This window comes from Pteropus vampyrus, unplaced genomic scaffold, assembly GCF_000151845.1.
Source record: "Pteropus vampyrus isolate Shadow unplaced genomic scaffold, Pvam_2.0 Scaffold31, whole genome shotgun sequence".
NCBI lineage: Eukaryota > Metazoa > Chordata > Mammalia > Chiroptera > Pteropodidae > Pteropus > Pteropus vampyrus.
In genome coordinates this window covers 9,405,137-9,420,815 of record NW_011888812.1, presented here as the reverse complement: position 1 = coordinate 9,420,815, position 15,679 = coordinate 9,405,137, and the positions used below count along the sequence as shown (strand labels likewise).

At 47.9% G+C, this 15,679-nt stretch overlaps 2 protein-coding genes across 5 annotated transcripts in view; both read right to left on the bottom strand.

Annotated features, from left to right (window-relative positions):
* The window catches only part of LOC105290069 (GDP-fucose transporter 1-like), a 1,766-nt gene extending 1,694 nt beyond the window's left edge, over positions 1-72 (bottom strand). Inside the window, exon 1 of the mRNA XM_011357031.2 lies at positions 9-72. Coding sequence (XP_011355333.1) covers positions 9-72 — 64 coding nt within the window. The remainder of the gene's footprint in view (positions 1-8) is intronic.
* Positions 73-518: 446 nt separating this feature from the next.
* Positions 519-6,830, bottom strand: LOC105290005 (GDP-fucose transporter 1). 4 transcript variants are annotated; one of them, XM_023528700.1, is made up of 4 exons: positions 6,698-6,830; positions 6,363-6,532; positions 4,740-5,266; positions 519-1,240 (listed from the first exon to the last, which is right to left on the bottom strand). In XM_023528700.1, the coding sequence occupies exons 3-4, from the start codon at positions 5,233-5,235 to the stop codon at positions 681-683; spliced, it is 1,056 nt and encodes a 351-aa protein (XP_023384468.1). In that variant the 5' UTR covers positions 5,236-5,266; positions 6,363-6,532; positions 6,698-6,830; the 3' UTR covers positions 519-680. The 4 variants fall into 4 exon arrangements, with proteins under 4 accessions (XP_023384468.1, XP_011355174.1, XP_023384467.1 ...); XM_011356872.2 differs by lacking the exon at positions 6,363-6,532; XM_023528699.1 differs by lacking the exon at positions 6,698-6,830 and having other exon boundaries at positions 6,363-6,659.
* Between the last annotated feature and the right edge of the window lie 8,849 nt (positions 6,831-15,679).

Here is a 15,679-nt window from a genome sequence, read left to right as displayed (position 1 = left end):
CAGGCCACTTCCCAGCAGCCCTGGGGTGCTAGGATCAGGCACAGGTACAACTGATCTTTTGCCCCCTTCCATGGGGCCTGCTAGTCTCTGTGCAGAGAAGAGAGAACACTTATCCATTTCTTCCCTCAGCCCAGCCCACACTTCCATCCAAAAGAAGCCTGGTTTGTGGGGACAAAGCTGAGCTGCCTGACCTGGGGCCCAGAGATGGGAAGTTTCCTAAATTCCTTCAGTTGGCCTGTGGTAGGGTCACACCCCCATCTCCCTGAGTATAAGTGAAGATTTACTGGCTTCGCCATACTGTCCCTTAAAGGTTGTGGTCCATCCCCAACCCCAAAAGTCATGTGGAGGTAGAAGGCTCTGGGAGGGAGACAAGAGGGGGTGCTGCTCCTCTCCTACTCCCCGAGAGCTATGCTCTTCCAGAGAACCTAGTTGGCTATTCCCATGGGGGTCCCTCCTCCCTAGGGGAACACAAACCCCCAGGAATAGGAAAGGGGTTACAGACAGGATTGGCAACGTTCTGACATTAATTGAAAACATTGGTTCCATTTTGACCACCAGATTCCCATGAGGTCTGTAAAGAATTCCCCTCCAGGCCATGCTCTCTGAGTCCAAAGGGACAACTTCACTGCATTCACGGGCATTTTCCCCAGGCCGGGCTGTCCCAGGGTCCCCGAAGGAGCTCACACCCCCAGGCTGCTTTTCTCGTCCTCTTTGGGGCTGGGGTCCTCCTGAATCTTCTTCATCTCCCAGCCCCTGACCCAGGTGTAGGCAGAGGAGCCGCCTAGCACCATCATGTTGCTCGTCCACCAGAGGAAGCTCTTGGTCTCCTCGTAGTAGAGGACGGCCAGCACCGTCTGGGCACAGGCCTTGGCTGTGCCCGACACGTTGTGCGTCAGGGGACTGGTGAACTTGATCTGCAGTCCTGTCACATAGCCAATGGCGAAGCCAAACAGGCCTCCCAGCGTCATCATGCCCCAGAAGTGGGCGCTGCCCAGCTGGGCAAAGTGGCAGAGGGCCTGAAGCTCCCCCAGCAGCAGGAGCAGGGGCAGGAAGAGGACGCAGGCGTTGACATTGTTGTAAAAGGTCAGGCGCCAGATGCTGCCGTCCACCGCCGGGAGCACTTTCTTGGTGTAGATGGCGTTGAGCGAGACGCAGAGGCTGGCGAGTATGCCGAAGAGGGTGCCCGTCCAGGACAGGGTGCCTTCTGCTTCCTCCTGGTCCACACCAAGCCAGAAGCCGCCTGCAGCAGGGAGAGGAGAAGGGTGAGGGGGATGAGGATGGGAGGAAGAAGGATGGAGAATTTTGCCACCGAAGTTCACAGACTGTAATGCTGCCCTCATCCTCGCATCCTTTCTGCTCTCCCTGCAATAAATGTGTCCAAAGTTCTCTGCTACATGCAAAGCGCCATGCAAGGGCTGGGGAAGTGGCCCAGGACATGAGCCCTTCTCATGGAGCTTGCTTTCTAGCAGAGGAGAAAGATGTTAAAATGATTCATTTCTCAATTACTTCTTTAGTTACAATTGTAATGAGGTCTATAAAACAGTACAGGCTGCTGTGAGAACCCATGACTGGGTGACTATGCTGGCCTGGGGAGTCTGGAAAGTAGCATCTGAACTGAGTTCTGAAGGATGAAAGTGATTTAAAGTCTCAGAGGCTTGGCTTCCTTGTCTGTAAAATGGGAGCCTACAATGAGTTAGAATCATTTGTGGCCCGAGGTCATCTGGGACAGTCACACTTTCCGAGACTCTCATCTTGTGTCACCTCCTACTCACAGAGCCTCCGTGGCTCCACTGCCCACCATCAAGTCCACACTCCTCTGCCTGGCACCTGGGCTTCCTGTACCTTTGCCAGCTGCTCTGTCCCACGATCACCCTGAGTCATCCCCTATCCCCTGCTTCTCACGCTGTGGCTCAGTGTCCTTGTTCATATCTTGCACCAGAAACACCCTCCTCCTCCGAGAGTTTCTATTCATTCTTCAAGGTCAAAGTTGGCCTCTCTAGAGCAGAAGTATTTCCTGATATCTCCAGCCCCCAGACCTCTTCCTGCCTGCACTTTCCTTTAAGATTCCTGTGTTGCTAGGCACCTGCCCACGGGGACAGTACAGTCTCTTAAGCTAGACCCCACCTTCTCAGAAGGCAGGGCTGAATCTTCCACATGCTGGGTGGCCCGGGACAAGTTTACCTAACCTCTTTGAGCTCCCATTTCCTTCGGCTGCAGAGATCTGGGTCAGTCTCTTGACCCCCTCTCCAACCAATCTACTCTCCATCTTGTAATCAGAAAGATCGTCATGAAGTACAGATTTGCTCAGCTCCTGTCCTGAATTAAAGCCCCTCCATGCCACCTCGCTGCTCTCAGGAAATATTTCAGACTCACTTAATCTGGGCAGCCTTGTGTCTGGTGAGTCTCACTCGGGCTCGGCATGAAGAAGTACACATGTTCTTTCTTCTGCCTAGAACATTCTCTCCTCACTCCTTCCTTACATCCATCTAGTACTTCCTTCAAGAAGGCCTGCTTGGATGGCCTCCCTCCCCAACCACCTCTCCCTCCCCACCCCAATTAACATTTGTTGAAAGAAAAAATGAGTGAATGGAGTTGTTTTGGAGGTGGTTGTGAAGATTAGAGCCAAGGCTCCTACTACTTTGTAGGGACTCATTCCCAGCATCCTCTTTCTTTGCAAGGCCTATGCAAACAGGTGACCCACAGACCTGTTCAGGGGACATGGGGTGGGGGTGGGGGGCTTAGCCAGAGCATTTCCAGCCTCCTGCTGGTTACCTTCCAAGTCCAGGAGGGACTGCTGCCTCAAGTTTCCAGACCCCAGAGGGACTCTCGGCCAGAAGGAGTTTTGAAAGGTACAGTGTGACCTGGGGTGCAGGAGGAGGAGACCTGGAGTAGTTGCTTGTTACCCATCTTTGCCCACAAGGAGCAGGGGAGGGGGAACACTGCAGTGAGGGGCCAGGTCCTAGGCTCCCCTGGCCCCTGCCGCACCAGGCCAGCCAGCAAATGCAACTTCTCAGAACCTATCTCGCCATCAGCTACTTTGATTACTTTTCAGACTTGGGCCTAGTTTCCCAAGTGCTGTCACCTTCCTGCACGCGAATTCTCCCACCAAGAACACCTCCCCCCAAAACACACACACACACACACACACACCCCTAAAGTGTAGATCCCTGGGGCATTTGGAAAAGTGTGGGAGACTGTGAGGCCTTCCCCAGATGGGAGGGTGGGTGCGCACAGCAGCTGAGAGAGATCTGTCAGGGGGCTTAGCAGTCCTTCCGCTTTAACCCCCACCCTGCTCCCCTCTATGCTCCCAATCTTGGGCTAGACTGAGCAGCCTTGGATCCAGCAGTTGCTCAACAAAGGGAACAATTTCTGGGGCAGGTGGCATGGGATAGGCTCCCGCTCCTGCAGCCAGTGCACTGTGGCCTGGGCCTCTGAGACACCAGCAAAGAATATGTAGGTCAATGAAGACGAACCTTACGGCACCAGGAAAAACCTGAACAGGTTTAAAGAAAGATCTCATTCCTGGGTGACAGAGCCCCAGGAGGGGTAGGGGGTGCTGGGGGTGCTCTTACCCAGTGTGCTACAATGAAACAATAAATGTTCTATAATCTGTGTTGTCCAGTACAGTCACCACTGGCCACATGTGGCTACTGAGCATTTGAAATGTGGCTAGAGAATTAGGTTACAACACCCGTAACTGAGAAACTGAATTTTCAAAATTTCATTTAATTTGAATTGCACTGAGTCTTCACTTAACATCCATAGGTTCTGCAACTGAATTGCCATATAACTAAACTGATTTTGCCATAGGTTAATTGATATAAACAAGAGTTAAGTTCCCATGCATCTCATCAATGGTATAAGGAAATGATGTTATTTGAGGACCTGATGGAATTTAAATTGAAATAGACATGTGGCCACTGACTATTGTATTAGATAGTGCAGCTTTAACATGTAGGGGACAAGGACAGAGTGGTTAGAAGGACAGGCCCAGCAGTCTGGCCAGTCTGTGTTTGCATCTCCGCCTGGCTACTTCCTAGCTGTGTGGCCCTGGGCAAGTAACTTAACCTCTCTGAGCCTCAGTTTTCTTGTTTGGATGGAGATGATCATGGTGATGCCACTACCCAGGGACCTTTTGGGAACAAAGGAGATCATACAGGTGAAATGATTAATGCAATGTCCTCATCAATAACTGTTATTTTCTGAGGGTCAAGTCTGTGAAGACAGCTAAGGCATATCTCAAAGCATATCTCTTGACACTGTCTCAGGTGTTATAGTGAGCCTGCAAGGTCAGTGTGATCGAATATTTATTAAAGGGTGCACTGTTTTCTAGAAAGACCACTGGATGGGGAGTCAGGACACTTGAGCTCTTGAGTAGCAATAGAAATAGTGGTCAAGAGTATGGAGCCTGATTGCTGGAGATCAGATCCCAGCTCTGCTACTTATTAGCTGTGTGACAAGTTACTTAACCTCTCTGTGCCTTGGTTTTCCCTCTGTGAAATATAGATTATAATCCTACCTTGTATGGGGGGCCCTAGCTGGGCCCCTAAGTTGCTGGGTGTCCGAGAGCAAATTATTTGCTTTCTCTGGGTCTCAGGCTCTTCCTCATATTACCATGGCATCAAGGGAGGTGGGACAGATAAAGTCCAAAGATATTTGGCAGGGTTGTTCCATAGGATTTCAGTCCCACCCCCTTCACCCCCCTGCCCCATTTTCCATGGCCCTGACTGACCACTCACCGATGATGATGCTGCAGGTGAGCAAGGCATAGAAGGAGGTAGTCTGCTTGAGCAGCAGGTAAGAGAGCAGCACATTGAAGACGGTGGTGAGGGAGCGTCCCACGTTGTAGAAGGCCACGCCCACGTACTTCAGGCAGAGGTTATTGAAGGTGATCATGCCGATAAAGACAACTGACAGGGGCAAGATGCTGCGGGCTACCCTGAGGTCCAGGCGCAGGGTGGGGAAGTCCACCGCACCAGGGCAGCAAGCGGCCAGTGTGCTGAGGCCTTTGCATAGCAGTGTGGTCACCAGACACTGGTAGAAGGTGACAAAGATGGGGGTGTTCAGCTGCAGGGAGGGGCTGTCCAGTAGGTATTTGTTAAGAAACACCATGGAGATGGAGGTGATCCAGTAGAGAGAGACCACCAGTGCGATCTGCAGTGCCCGAAGCAGAAAGGGCTTCTCCTCGCTGGCCTCTGCCTCACTGGAGGGGTCGGAAGCCCCCATCAGCGCCATGTGCAGGATCTTGGAGCGCTTCAGGGGGGCCCTGTTCATGATAGCAGAGGAGCTGGGTCACCCTATAGCCAGAACTGATTTACTGGAGTACAGAGCAGTGAGCTCGCTTCTTTCTGCAAATGAAAGCCCTCAACTGTCACAAGGGGTAAGGCCTAGAGGCTTCTCCACCGTCCTCTTGGATGGGAGGTTCTTCTTTGGGGTGAGCCGCACAACCTGCTCCTACCCTGAGGGGGCACATGAGATAGGACAAAGGGAAGAGGTGGCGATCATGCAAATGACCTGTCAAGGAAGAAAAGGCTGGGGCCTAGTAGGGAGGAGTTGCAGGAAGAAGGGAGGGGAGAGGAATGGAAGGCGAGAAAAGGAAGAATGCAGGGCGAAGGTGCTTGAAAAGAGCAGAGGACGGCGTGGGGAATAGGTGCCGAGAGAGGGAGGCATGGGCTGCTGTGGAAGAGCGGAGTTTGCAGGGAGAGAGGAGGAGGCCTGCAGGGACCTGAATGGAGGGAGGGAGTGCGGGGAGTCTGGAAAGAGGGGTGTAGGGGAGGTCAGAGGTGCTCTAGACGGGGTCCGAAGGCCGCAGGGAAAGGCCAGGCCGGCGCTAGCCGTGGCGTTCTGCTTTCTCCGACGCAGGATCCGGCTCAGCCTGAGAGTCGCAGGACATCCGAGGCCCCTCCTCCCGCGGGGCGGGCCCGGGACTCATTTCCTGACACGCCCCCAACTCCTTGCTTAAAGAGCCCGCAGGCCAGATGTCACGCTTAAAGCCGTAACCCCAGAGAATCGGCCTTCAGAGTCAGGCTTGCGTCGGGGTCTCTGCCGCCTCCCAGCCCATGTGCTCTCCCCGCCAGCTGATGGTGGGGGATCTCGGCAGCCGCGGAAAGTTCCTATGGGTGCTTGAACCTCGGCCTCCTTCCTGCAAGCCCTGCCAGCTCCGTCTCCTCCGGAGGCTAAATCCCTCTAACTCCCTCTACTGGGCTCTCCTGCAGGTCCACTACGTCCCGGATCCCCCGGCCTGACTGCGCCCCACCCGCGAGCCTTGGCACCATTCCGCGTCCCTCCGCCGCTAGAGACAACCCCCAATACCCTGCAGCTCCGAGTCCTCTCTACCCAGCCCCAGCTCTCTCTTCCCAAACCTCGTTGCAGTTCCCTCCTTTCATCCGCTTTCACGGCTCCCAGCCATTTTCCAAACCCGAGATTCCCAGCAGCGTTCCCAGAGGTCGGAGGCCGCACCGCCCCGGCCAAACCTCAATGTGTCCGCCGGGTCCTCCATTCGAGACCCTTCTGGCGGCTCGGTCGCCAGACACTGGTAGAAGGTGACAAAGATGGAGGTGTTCAGCTGCAGGGAGGGGCCTCAATGCACAGCTCCTTCCTCGGGCTTCCTCCCCCTGGCAAAAACCCACCTCACGCCTTGCCTAACCGCATGCTGCGGCGCCCTAGCTGGCGTTCCGGAGCCGCTACCCGCGCTCACCTAGTCCTCTGCACCTGCTGCCTGTGCACCTGGAGCTCCGCACCTGCAGCGTTGCGCGCAGCGCCGCTCCCGAGGGAAATGACTTCCTGTTCCCAGCCCTGGGCGCGGAAGCCGAGCGTGCCTCACTGGCTGGTTCCACACGTGGGGCCCGGGAGTGGCGGAGGGGCGACCCGGGCCCTAGTCTGTCCTCGGCCCCGAGATATCTCGCCGGTCACGGGAGCAGGCCTCCTCTTCTTTCGAGGGCACCCAGCCCCCGGTACCCCGCCCCGGACAGCCGCCCAGAATCCCCCGCTCCAGTGACCGCAGCTTGCATGGCCCAGGATCCCGCTGCATCCCCTCGGCCCGTCGCGCAACCGGCCTTCCCTTCCAGAGGTGCGTGTGGGTAACGTTTCGGATTCTTCCTGCTGGCAGTGACTGGAGAGTTCTCCGCCTCCTCCGAGGGACCGAGCCTGGAAAGTCCGTCACCAGCCCGGTCCCATCACTCACCGGGCAGCGGAGAGGGCCCACTTCTCCCTGGTTCGCGCTCAAGCACCAACATGGGGTGACTCACTCCTCCTGAGTTCTCTCCATTGTAAAACTAGGGGGCTGGGCTATACCCGTGGGTCTCAACTTCTAGACTCAAAACTAACTCATATGTTCGAAAGTAGGGACGACCATCTATTTGTTATATTTCAAACACCATTTAATCAGTACCATTTAATTTATTGGTGAGATGTCCAAGAATTGCTCTTAAATACTCAGAATATTCACCAAAAAAACAGGGAGAATGTCAATAGATAAAACAAGATGGGCAAAATGTTGATCATTGTTGACGCTGAGTATAGGTGTATGTGTGTGTGGGGGGCGGGGTTATCCTCGGAGTCTTCTTACTTTTGTGTACGAAGTTCTATAATAAAAGGTAAAACCTTTGGAGTACATTTAAAGTCTCACATGTTAACTGGATAAACTTTCTCTTGAGCTTAACACAGCCCTTGGTGGACTAGGCGGAACTGGAAAGGTTATGGGAAATAAGTACTGCTCAGCAGCCCCAGGGCAGATTTGAATTCTCCAGTGTGAGCTCTGCCCCAGGCCCTGCCCTCTTCCACCAGCCTTCTGGTCCTCGCTCTATGATGAAGCCCACACTTCCCCTTCCTCTAGGGATGGGACTTCTTGCTTTCTAGTTATGGGCTGGTTTCCAGGTGGAGGATGCCATCTGGTCTCCTTGTCACCTTTGGGATCAAATTATCCATTTGAGGAAGGAAAGAGACTTAAAGGGACTGAGCCAGTCATCTGAATCCTATTTGGAGAGTCTCCTTCCAGGGCTAATCTTTGAAGGTTGTAGGTTTCAGCTTATGAAGAGCAATGCCTGCTTGAGTCTCTTCTCTCTTAGGCCTGATATTTCGCCATGGGAAATAATTTAATGACAGAGTAAGTTTGTCTCTGAGAGGCCCTGGTTTCCTGGAAGGGCCCTTCTTCTTGGCACATTAACAGGAATTAATTTATCTGAATAACGTGCTGCCACCTTGAGCCCCCAGGGAAGAGATATATTCACTGAGAGATGAGGACAGCCCATGCTGGGTGTGGGGCACCGTCTGGGCTCCCCGTGGGCCAGGAGACCAAAGTGTATCCCTGCCTCCAACCTCTCTCTCCTCTTACATTCTACCTGAAATTCCATTATTAGCTTCACTCCTTTGCATTAAGGTTGTAATAGGCTAGTATAGTAAACTTCACAGATTTCAATCCTTTTTGTTCTTTATGAGGGAAATAGGATGTGGGATTGTTTCTTAGGGATCTAAGGCCTCAGGAGTTATGCATTGTGCAAAAATTGTTTGCTTTTGTGTTTTCCTTAAGGAAAGTTCATTGTTTAAATCATCCATAAAGGGTGAAGATTTAGGTTTTTTAAGAGTAATTACCTGGTGTGGGAACTTGGTGTGAGGAGGAACGTAAGACCGTTGGTGTGTCAGATGGAAGGCTGTAATAAGCCAGGGAGTAGGAGCCTTTATAGGTATAATTCTATTTCCTTGCATTAGCTGGGAGCCACTGATGATGGCAGAAGATGATTTCTACCAGACAGGGTGAACGGAATTAACTTCCCAGGTATAGGGAACAGTGATCTGTACCAATAGAACCTGAGAGCTCCTGGGAACACATGGATGTTGACTAGTTCACCCCTGAGTTCAACAAGGACTCACAAGCTTACTCTATGTGGCGGACACTTCTAACTATCTACTAAAATTTATTCTCCTATTAGTCCAAAATAACTGAATGGTAGTCATTTGGTTGCCCAGCCAGAGGCTACATAGTACATTTCCCAGCCTCCTTTGTGGGTAGGTGAACCATGTGACTTAGTGGATGGTAAAGGGAGGTGATGTGTGCTACTTTCCAAGTCTGAGCCTTAAAACTTTAGGTGACCAATGTCACCATAACACAAAACAAAACAAACAAAAAAAACTTTAGGTGTGTTCTCCTCCATGTTCTCTCCTCCATGTTCTCTCCTCCTCTTCCCATAACCCAAGACCCAAATATGTCTATAACCCAGGCATAACCATGCAGATGAGGTCAATGTCTTAGGGTTATGGGAGCAATATGATGGAAAGAGCCAGGGTCCCTGATCGTATGGAAGGGAGCCACTCGCCAATGTGGACTGCCTACCTTGAGACTGTTATGTGAGAGAGATATCAACTTACGTCCTCTGTGGTTATAAAGGAGTCTCTTTGTTACAGCAGCTAGGCCTTTTACCCACATACCCACTATAGTCTATATTCTCTTCTCCTCACATATGTATTTTCTAGGCAAAATTGAGAAGGCATGACATTGTCAGTCTGATCTGTCTTTCTCTTTTTGTTCTCTCTCAGTTTATCATCTGTCTGTTGTCTGTCCGTCCATCCATCCATCCATCCATCCATCCATCCATCCATCCATCCATCCATCCTTCTATCCATTAATCAACCCACCCACCCATCTATTCATCCTGTCCTTATCCAGGACCTACCTAGCACAATGCCTGTCATAGTAGATGCTTAGTACCTATTTGTAGAATGAATGGAAGTCAGACCTCTGGTAGGAGTGCTTGAAAATCGAGATCGGTTTAAGACCTTTATTGGCCCTAAGCCCTGAAAAGTTTATAAGGCTCTTCATTCATCCTATATGAAATTCAAAATGAAAATTAATACTAAACTGTAAAAAAAATGTAAGAGGAGCAAAAAGTGTTCTGATTTTTCTCATGAGGATTGGGATGTTCTTTTGAAAAAAATTTTTTTTTTTCCAGAAAAAGAAAAAAAAACCAAACCTGTCTTTTCTTTGCTGACACCTGTGGTAGACACTACTAATAGTGTACCCCTGAAGTTGGCAAACTTTTTCTGTAAAAGACTGAAGAGTAAATATTTTAGACTCTGTGTGCCATATGGTCTCTGTCACAACTACTCAAAACTGCTGTTGGAACAAATGGGTGCAGCTGTGTTTCAATAAAACTTTATAAAGACAGGTGATGGGCTGGATTTGGTTCATTGATTGTAGTTTGCTGACCCCTGGTTTACCCTATATTAATTTGTTCTTCTTCCTTACTAACATTACCCATATTTTGTTTGTATGCCAATGTGTCCACCTACAACTACTTATTCCCCAGACTCCTTTGCAGCTGGATGTTACCATGTGATGCTATTGGCCAATGAGTCATAAACTGAGGATTTTGGGGGAAGCTTTTCCTTTCTTAATATAGATACAGTATTTGTTGCTTCTTTTTCTCATATATTCTGTCTTAAATGCAAACCTGAGATCTGGAAGGGCAGCAGCCATCTTGTAACTATGAGACAAAGATATGATGAGGAAAGCTAAGGACGATAGTGCAGAAACATGGAGAGAGCTTGAGTCCCTTAGAGCTTGGAAGAACTGCCATTGGCTGGCTCTCGGTCTGAGGCAGCAATGTAGGGGGTACAATTATCAGGGATTGAACCAAAGCTGCAAAGCTACAGATGGGGTGGAGAATTTCAAAGGCAGGGCCCACTTGCCAGATAAGGATTATGAGAAAGAGAGCCAATGCCAGGACAGGCAAATCTCAAAATCTGAGCTGCGTGGCCATGGATGAGAGCCTATTAAAAAAAGAAGTCCCACTGCGGGGGCGAGGTTCTGCAGGCAACAGTGGGAAGCTGCAGAGGTGAGCAAAGGGCTGGCTCCTCTTTAACACTGACATCTACCAGAGACATCACCTTTATGTCCTGGGCTGGCTTCTTCTAAGCACCTAGTTTTGACCTCTAGGATAGCAAAAAGCGTTTCTCCTCCACATTTCTGCAATATGCACCCTGGTAATTTCCAAGCGGGAACAATATCTCCCCAAATTAGCTAATCCGTGGGCAGTAACAGTGTTAGTCCCTCTGGTGTGTAGTATGATGCTTGGCACATAATATGTGTTCTGGATTAAATAGTGTCCCCCTTCAAATTCATCATGTGACCTTATTTGGAAATAAGGTTTTCGCTGATGTAATTATTTAAATCAAGATGAGTTCATACTGGTTTATGAACTCATAAGTTAGACTCTAAATCCCATGACTGATGTCTTTATAAGGTACAGGGGTTTCCCATAACCTCCTTGCCCCAACACATGCATAGCTGCCCCCATTATCAATGTCCCCCACCAGAGAGGTACACTTGTTAAAATCGATGAACCTATAGTGACACATTGTAATCACTCAGAGTCCATAGTTTACATTAGGGGTCTCTATTGGTGTTGCACATTCCATGGGATTGGACACATGTACAGTGATATGTATTCACTATTATAGTATCATATATAGTATTTTCACTGCTGTAAAACACCATTTAAGTTTAAGTCTGGTGGGGGGGAAAAATAACTATTTCTTAGAAGTCTCAAGGTTCACTCTGATTGGTCTGGCCTGGGTCATGTGCCCACTCTTGACCAATCGTTGTGTCTAGGCAGATAAACCAGCCTCTGGCTTAAGACCTTCATGGCTAGCTCCACCACCTCTGAACCAGACCAAGTGGTCTGAAAGTGGGCATGGGGTATTGCCAGAAGCAGGGGGATGGATGTTAGACTGGCAAATTACCAGGGTCCACGGTGAGTGGTCTGCATTGGAAGAGGGAGCGGGCACCTGGGAATTTGCATAGAGCTCTTCCGTCCTCCTTTGCTCATGTGATTCCCCTTTATTCAGTGCTCTCCCATGTTCACCCTGAAACCTGGCTAACTTCGAAGGACTCAGTGCAGACATCAGTCCCTTAGGGAGACTCTCCAATAAGATTAGGTCTCCCTGATACAGCATTCCTATTGCTTCCCTTGTTGAGATGTGAAGGGAATATGCACAGGAGGCATCTATTCCATTTTTGGATAAGAATGTCCCCATCTCCTCAGCTGTTGCAATCTTTGGGAGGCATCAATCCACGTGTACTTGCTTTTCTCTAGCCAAAAGGGTGGGTACATGACCTTGACTCCGTCACTGAACCTGTTGCTTACTTTTTCTAAAATGGAATCTAGAGCCAAAACAACAATGACAACAACAACATCTAACTTGGTGACAGCTGGTTCATGGTGGCAGCAATGGCCAGAAAGCCCATTCACCATTTCCTGCCTCTGAGACCCCCAGAGTTGCCCTGCTTGCTATTCCTTCCTAACTTTGTTCTTCAGTTTTCCCTCCAAGTTCTCTGAGCAATCCTGGACTCTTTCAATGATCTCTTTTTTGCATAAGTTGGCTGGAGTCTGTATTTTTTGCTTGCAGTCAGAGAACCCTAGATGCTACTGTGGGCATTCCCTCTGTCCAAGAAGAGGGGTCAGGGCAGGAACTGGTCAGCTCCAGGAAGCGAGTTTAGCTACCACAGCCCATCTCCTCCCCAAGTGCTAGGTTCAAGAGCAAGGTGGGAGAAATAAAAAGGGCAGGGCAGCAGAAAGTGTAGACCAGGATGTATAAACACTGGAGTGTTTGCAGAAAGGCTGCCAGCAGGTGGATGTAGGTCAAGGTTAGCTTCTTTCTCTGGGTCTTTGCTGTAAACCTGGCAGGGGGGACATGGTGGTGATGAAATGAGCTGGTGTGGATACCTGGGAATTTGAAATTAGTTAATTTAACACACCTGTTCTGAATGCTCTTTCTGTTTGCCACCCCTGTCCTTTACCCTTCTCCTTCGCTGGCTTCACTGCTCAATTCAGATGATTTATGGGACAACCGACACTGGCATGCTGATGGCCTTTTTCTCTTTAGTGGATTTTGAATGGTCTGAAATGAACATTAAAAGCCTGAGTTTAACATAGAGCTTATATGAGCGAATGACTGAATGCAGAAATGAACTGAGTTAATTTTAGTCATGGAACCACAGAATCCATAAAAAGAATCCTCTCACTACCTTTTTGCTTTTTTCTCTCCCTTGTGACATAGCATTCAATTAAAACCTTACCCTCAAAAGTCAGATAGACCTAGGTTCAAGTCCTGGGTCTATCACTTTATAAGCTATGTGGCCATGGCCAGTTACTTAACCTCTCTGGGGCATAAAAACCTTATTTGTAAAAAAGAGAATAGTGACAATACGTTGCTTAGCATAGCGTCTGTCCCATAGTTACCTATTATTAGTATTCTTTGTGTTTTTTTTTTTTTTCCTACACTGCTCTTCCAATGGTTCCCATGTATCCTCTTGGCACTGGGCACATTCTTCATCATTGCATTAACATTCTGTATCAGTTAGTTTTTACCATGTGACAAAAACTTCAGAATTCAGCTTATGTGTGTGTGGGTCAGTTGGGCAGTTCAACTGATGTTGGCTGGGCTTTCTCACGGGTTTGGTGGGCAATTGGCTATAGGTAGGTTTAGGATGGTCTCAGTTGGATTAACTAGGCTCTCTTCCTTGGGGTGTCTTATCCTTCAACAGTGCAGCCCAGGCTTGTTCGTACAATGGGCAGAGGTCTGAAAGAGAGCAAAAGTGGCAGGGCCTCTCAAGACTTAAGCTCAGAGACTTCAGCACAATATCATTTCTGCCTTATTCTATTGGACAGAGCAATTCCCTAGGCTAGTCCAGAGTGAGAAGCAACTACAACGTTACAGGGTAAACGGTATGGTTACAGGTGGGGACAATAATTGGGGCTATTCATACAATCAAATCTATCCTGCACATTATAGTGTAACTGGTTACTTCCCTCTTTCCAACCAGACTCTCCCTTATGCATCATTGTGTTCCAGGTGCCTAGCACAGAGCTTGGCACATAGTAGGTATTCAATAAAGGTTTGCTGACTGAGTGAATGAAAAGCTGGGCTGTGGAGCTGTCCCTGGAATGCCAGGGAGCCAACTGCCCTGCTGACTTCCTGTCAGTGACGTTCCAGTCTAGGGGAGAACAATCGAAAGTCAGCATGCACTGAAGTCAGTTTCAGCCTTCCAACTCGGCCTGACTCTTCTGTTTAATCTAGACTTCTGGACATTTGCACAGAGCTCTTCCTATAGAATTGATTTAGTTGCAGATGAGACCATATGGCCCGTGGAGTCTAAAATATCTACTGTCTCTGGTCCTTTGGAAGGTCAGATAGCTGAATACCTGTTTTGGTGTCATTCCTGACATTCCTGAGACTGATCAGGAGAGGGACATCTTCTTTAACCAATATCATTACATCAGCAATACAAACAAGGCAGGTCATTTGGATTTATTATTAAAATATGGACATTTTCAGACATAGGTAAGCATTTTAGAATTAACTTGAGCTGAAGAAAATCTCCTTTTGTGCATTATCTATTGAAATTATTTCAATCAGTTGGTGAACACATATATATTTATTATTCTAAGGTAAAATGGTACAATAATTAATGGTAATTGAAAGCTGTTAATTTTATGTGCAAAAGTAATTGCTAAGTTTTCATATTTAAATAAATAGAAAAATAGACTAATAGTTCATATGAATATTAAGAAAGAGCGTGTTAGCTAGATAACTTTGGGAAGAACAATTTATTCTTTTGGAACCAGTAAATGTTTCTACATTTAAATAAGAGTACCAGGCAAAATAACAGAGATTCAATTATCTTTTATAATTCCAATCTTTATAGAATTGTTTGGTAGAAGAATATTTTTAACATTAAACAAAATAACTTTTAAGAAGTGTATTTAAATTGTAATTATTTAATTCCATTTAGACTATTAATCTTTCATGAAAACGTCTCTGGGAATTATTCCTATCTGGTGGGACCAATTAAAAGCAAAATGTTTTGTGACTTCAAAATTTTGCAAGGAAGAAAAATTCCCATATCAAGTACAACAAAACCCATACTAAATTAACTTCCATTCAGACATGTTGAAGACTATAAACATAGGAAGGAAAAAAGAATGTGGTTAAGGATAAAGAGGTTTCCCTCCCCTTTACGTGTGCAAACATCTTGCTCCTGCACTAATCTCAGTTGGAAACGAGAGACGACTTCGTGTGGCAAAAGTACAGCATACGATTGGGGTAGCAATGTAACTGCTAATGGTGCATAGCAGGGAGAATTCTTGCACACGATGTCAAATTTCTTTAGAGTCGGATCCACTGAGGTGTACATTACATATAGAAAGACTTAACATTTTTGGGGTGTCCGGTTTTGTGAATTTTGACCAATGTATACACTTGGGTAACCAGCACAATAATCAAGGTAGAAAACAGTTGTTATTTCCCTCCAAAACTCCTTCTGGTCATCAGTGAACTGATTTCTGTTCCTATAGTTTTGGATTTTCTAGAATGTCGTATAAATGGATTCATCTGGTATACAGCTTTGTATCTGATTTCTTTAACTAAGCTTAATATTTTGAAGATTCATCCATGTTGCATATATCACCAGTCAGTATGTTGATTTGTTATGTACCTTCCTTCGTTTATCCAGCTACCAATTGAAGGACTTCTGGGTGGTTTCCAGTTTGAGGGGGCTTCTAGAATAAAGCTTCTATAAACGTTTGTGCATAAGTCTTTGTTGGAAATTTCATGTCTCTTGGGTAAATACCTAGCAGTGGGATTACTAGGTCTTATGGCAAGTGTAAGTTTAATTTTTTAAGAA

What these genes read in the sequence shown, in the direction of transcription:
- LOC105290005 (XM_011356871.2), bottom strand. Translation starts at nt 5,274, where the DNA reads ATGAACAGGGCCCCCCTGAAGCGCTCCAAGATCCTGCACATGGCGCTG. An exon ending in CACCTGCAGCATCATCATCG is followed by an intron (nt 1,241 to 4,739) that starts GTGAGTGGTCAG and finishes TCCCTGCTGCAG; the next exon opens with GCGGCTTCTGGCTTGGTGTG.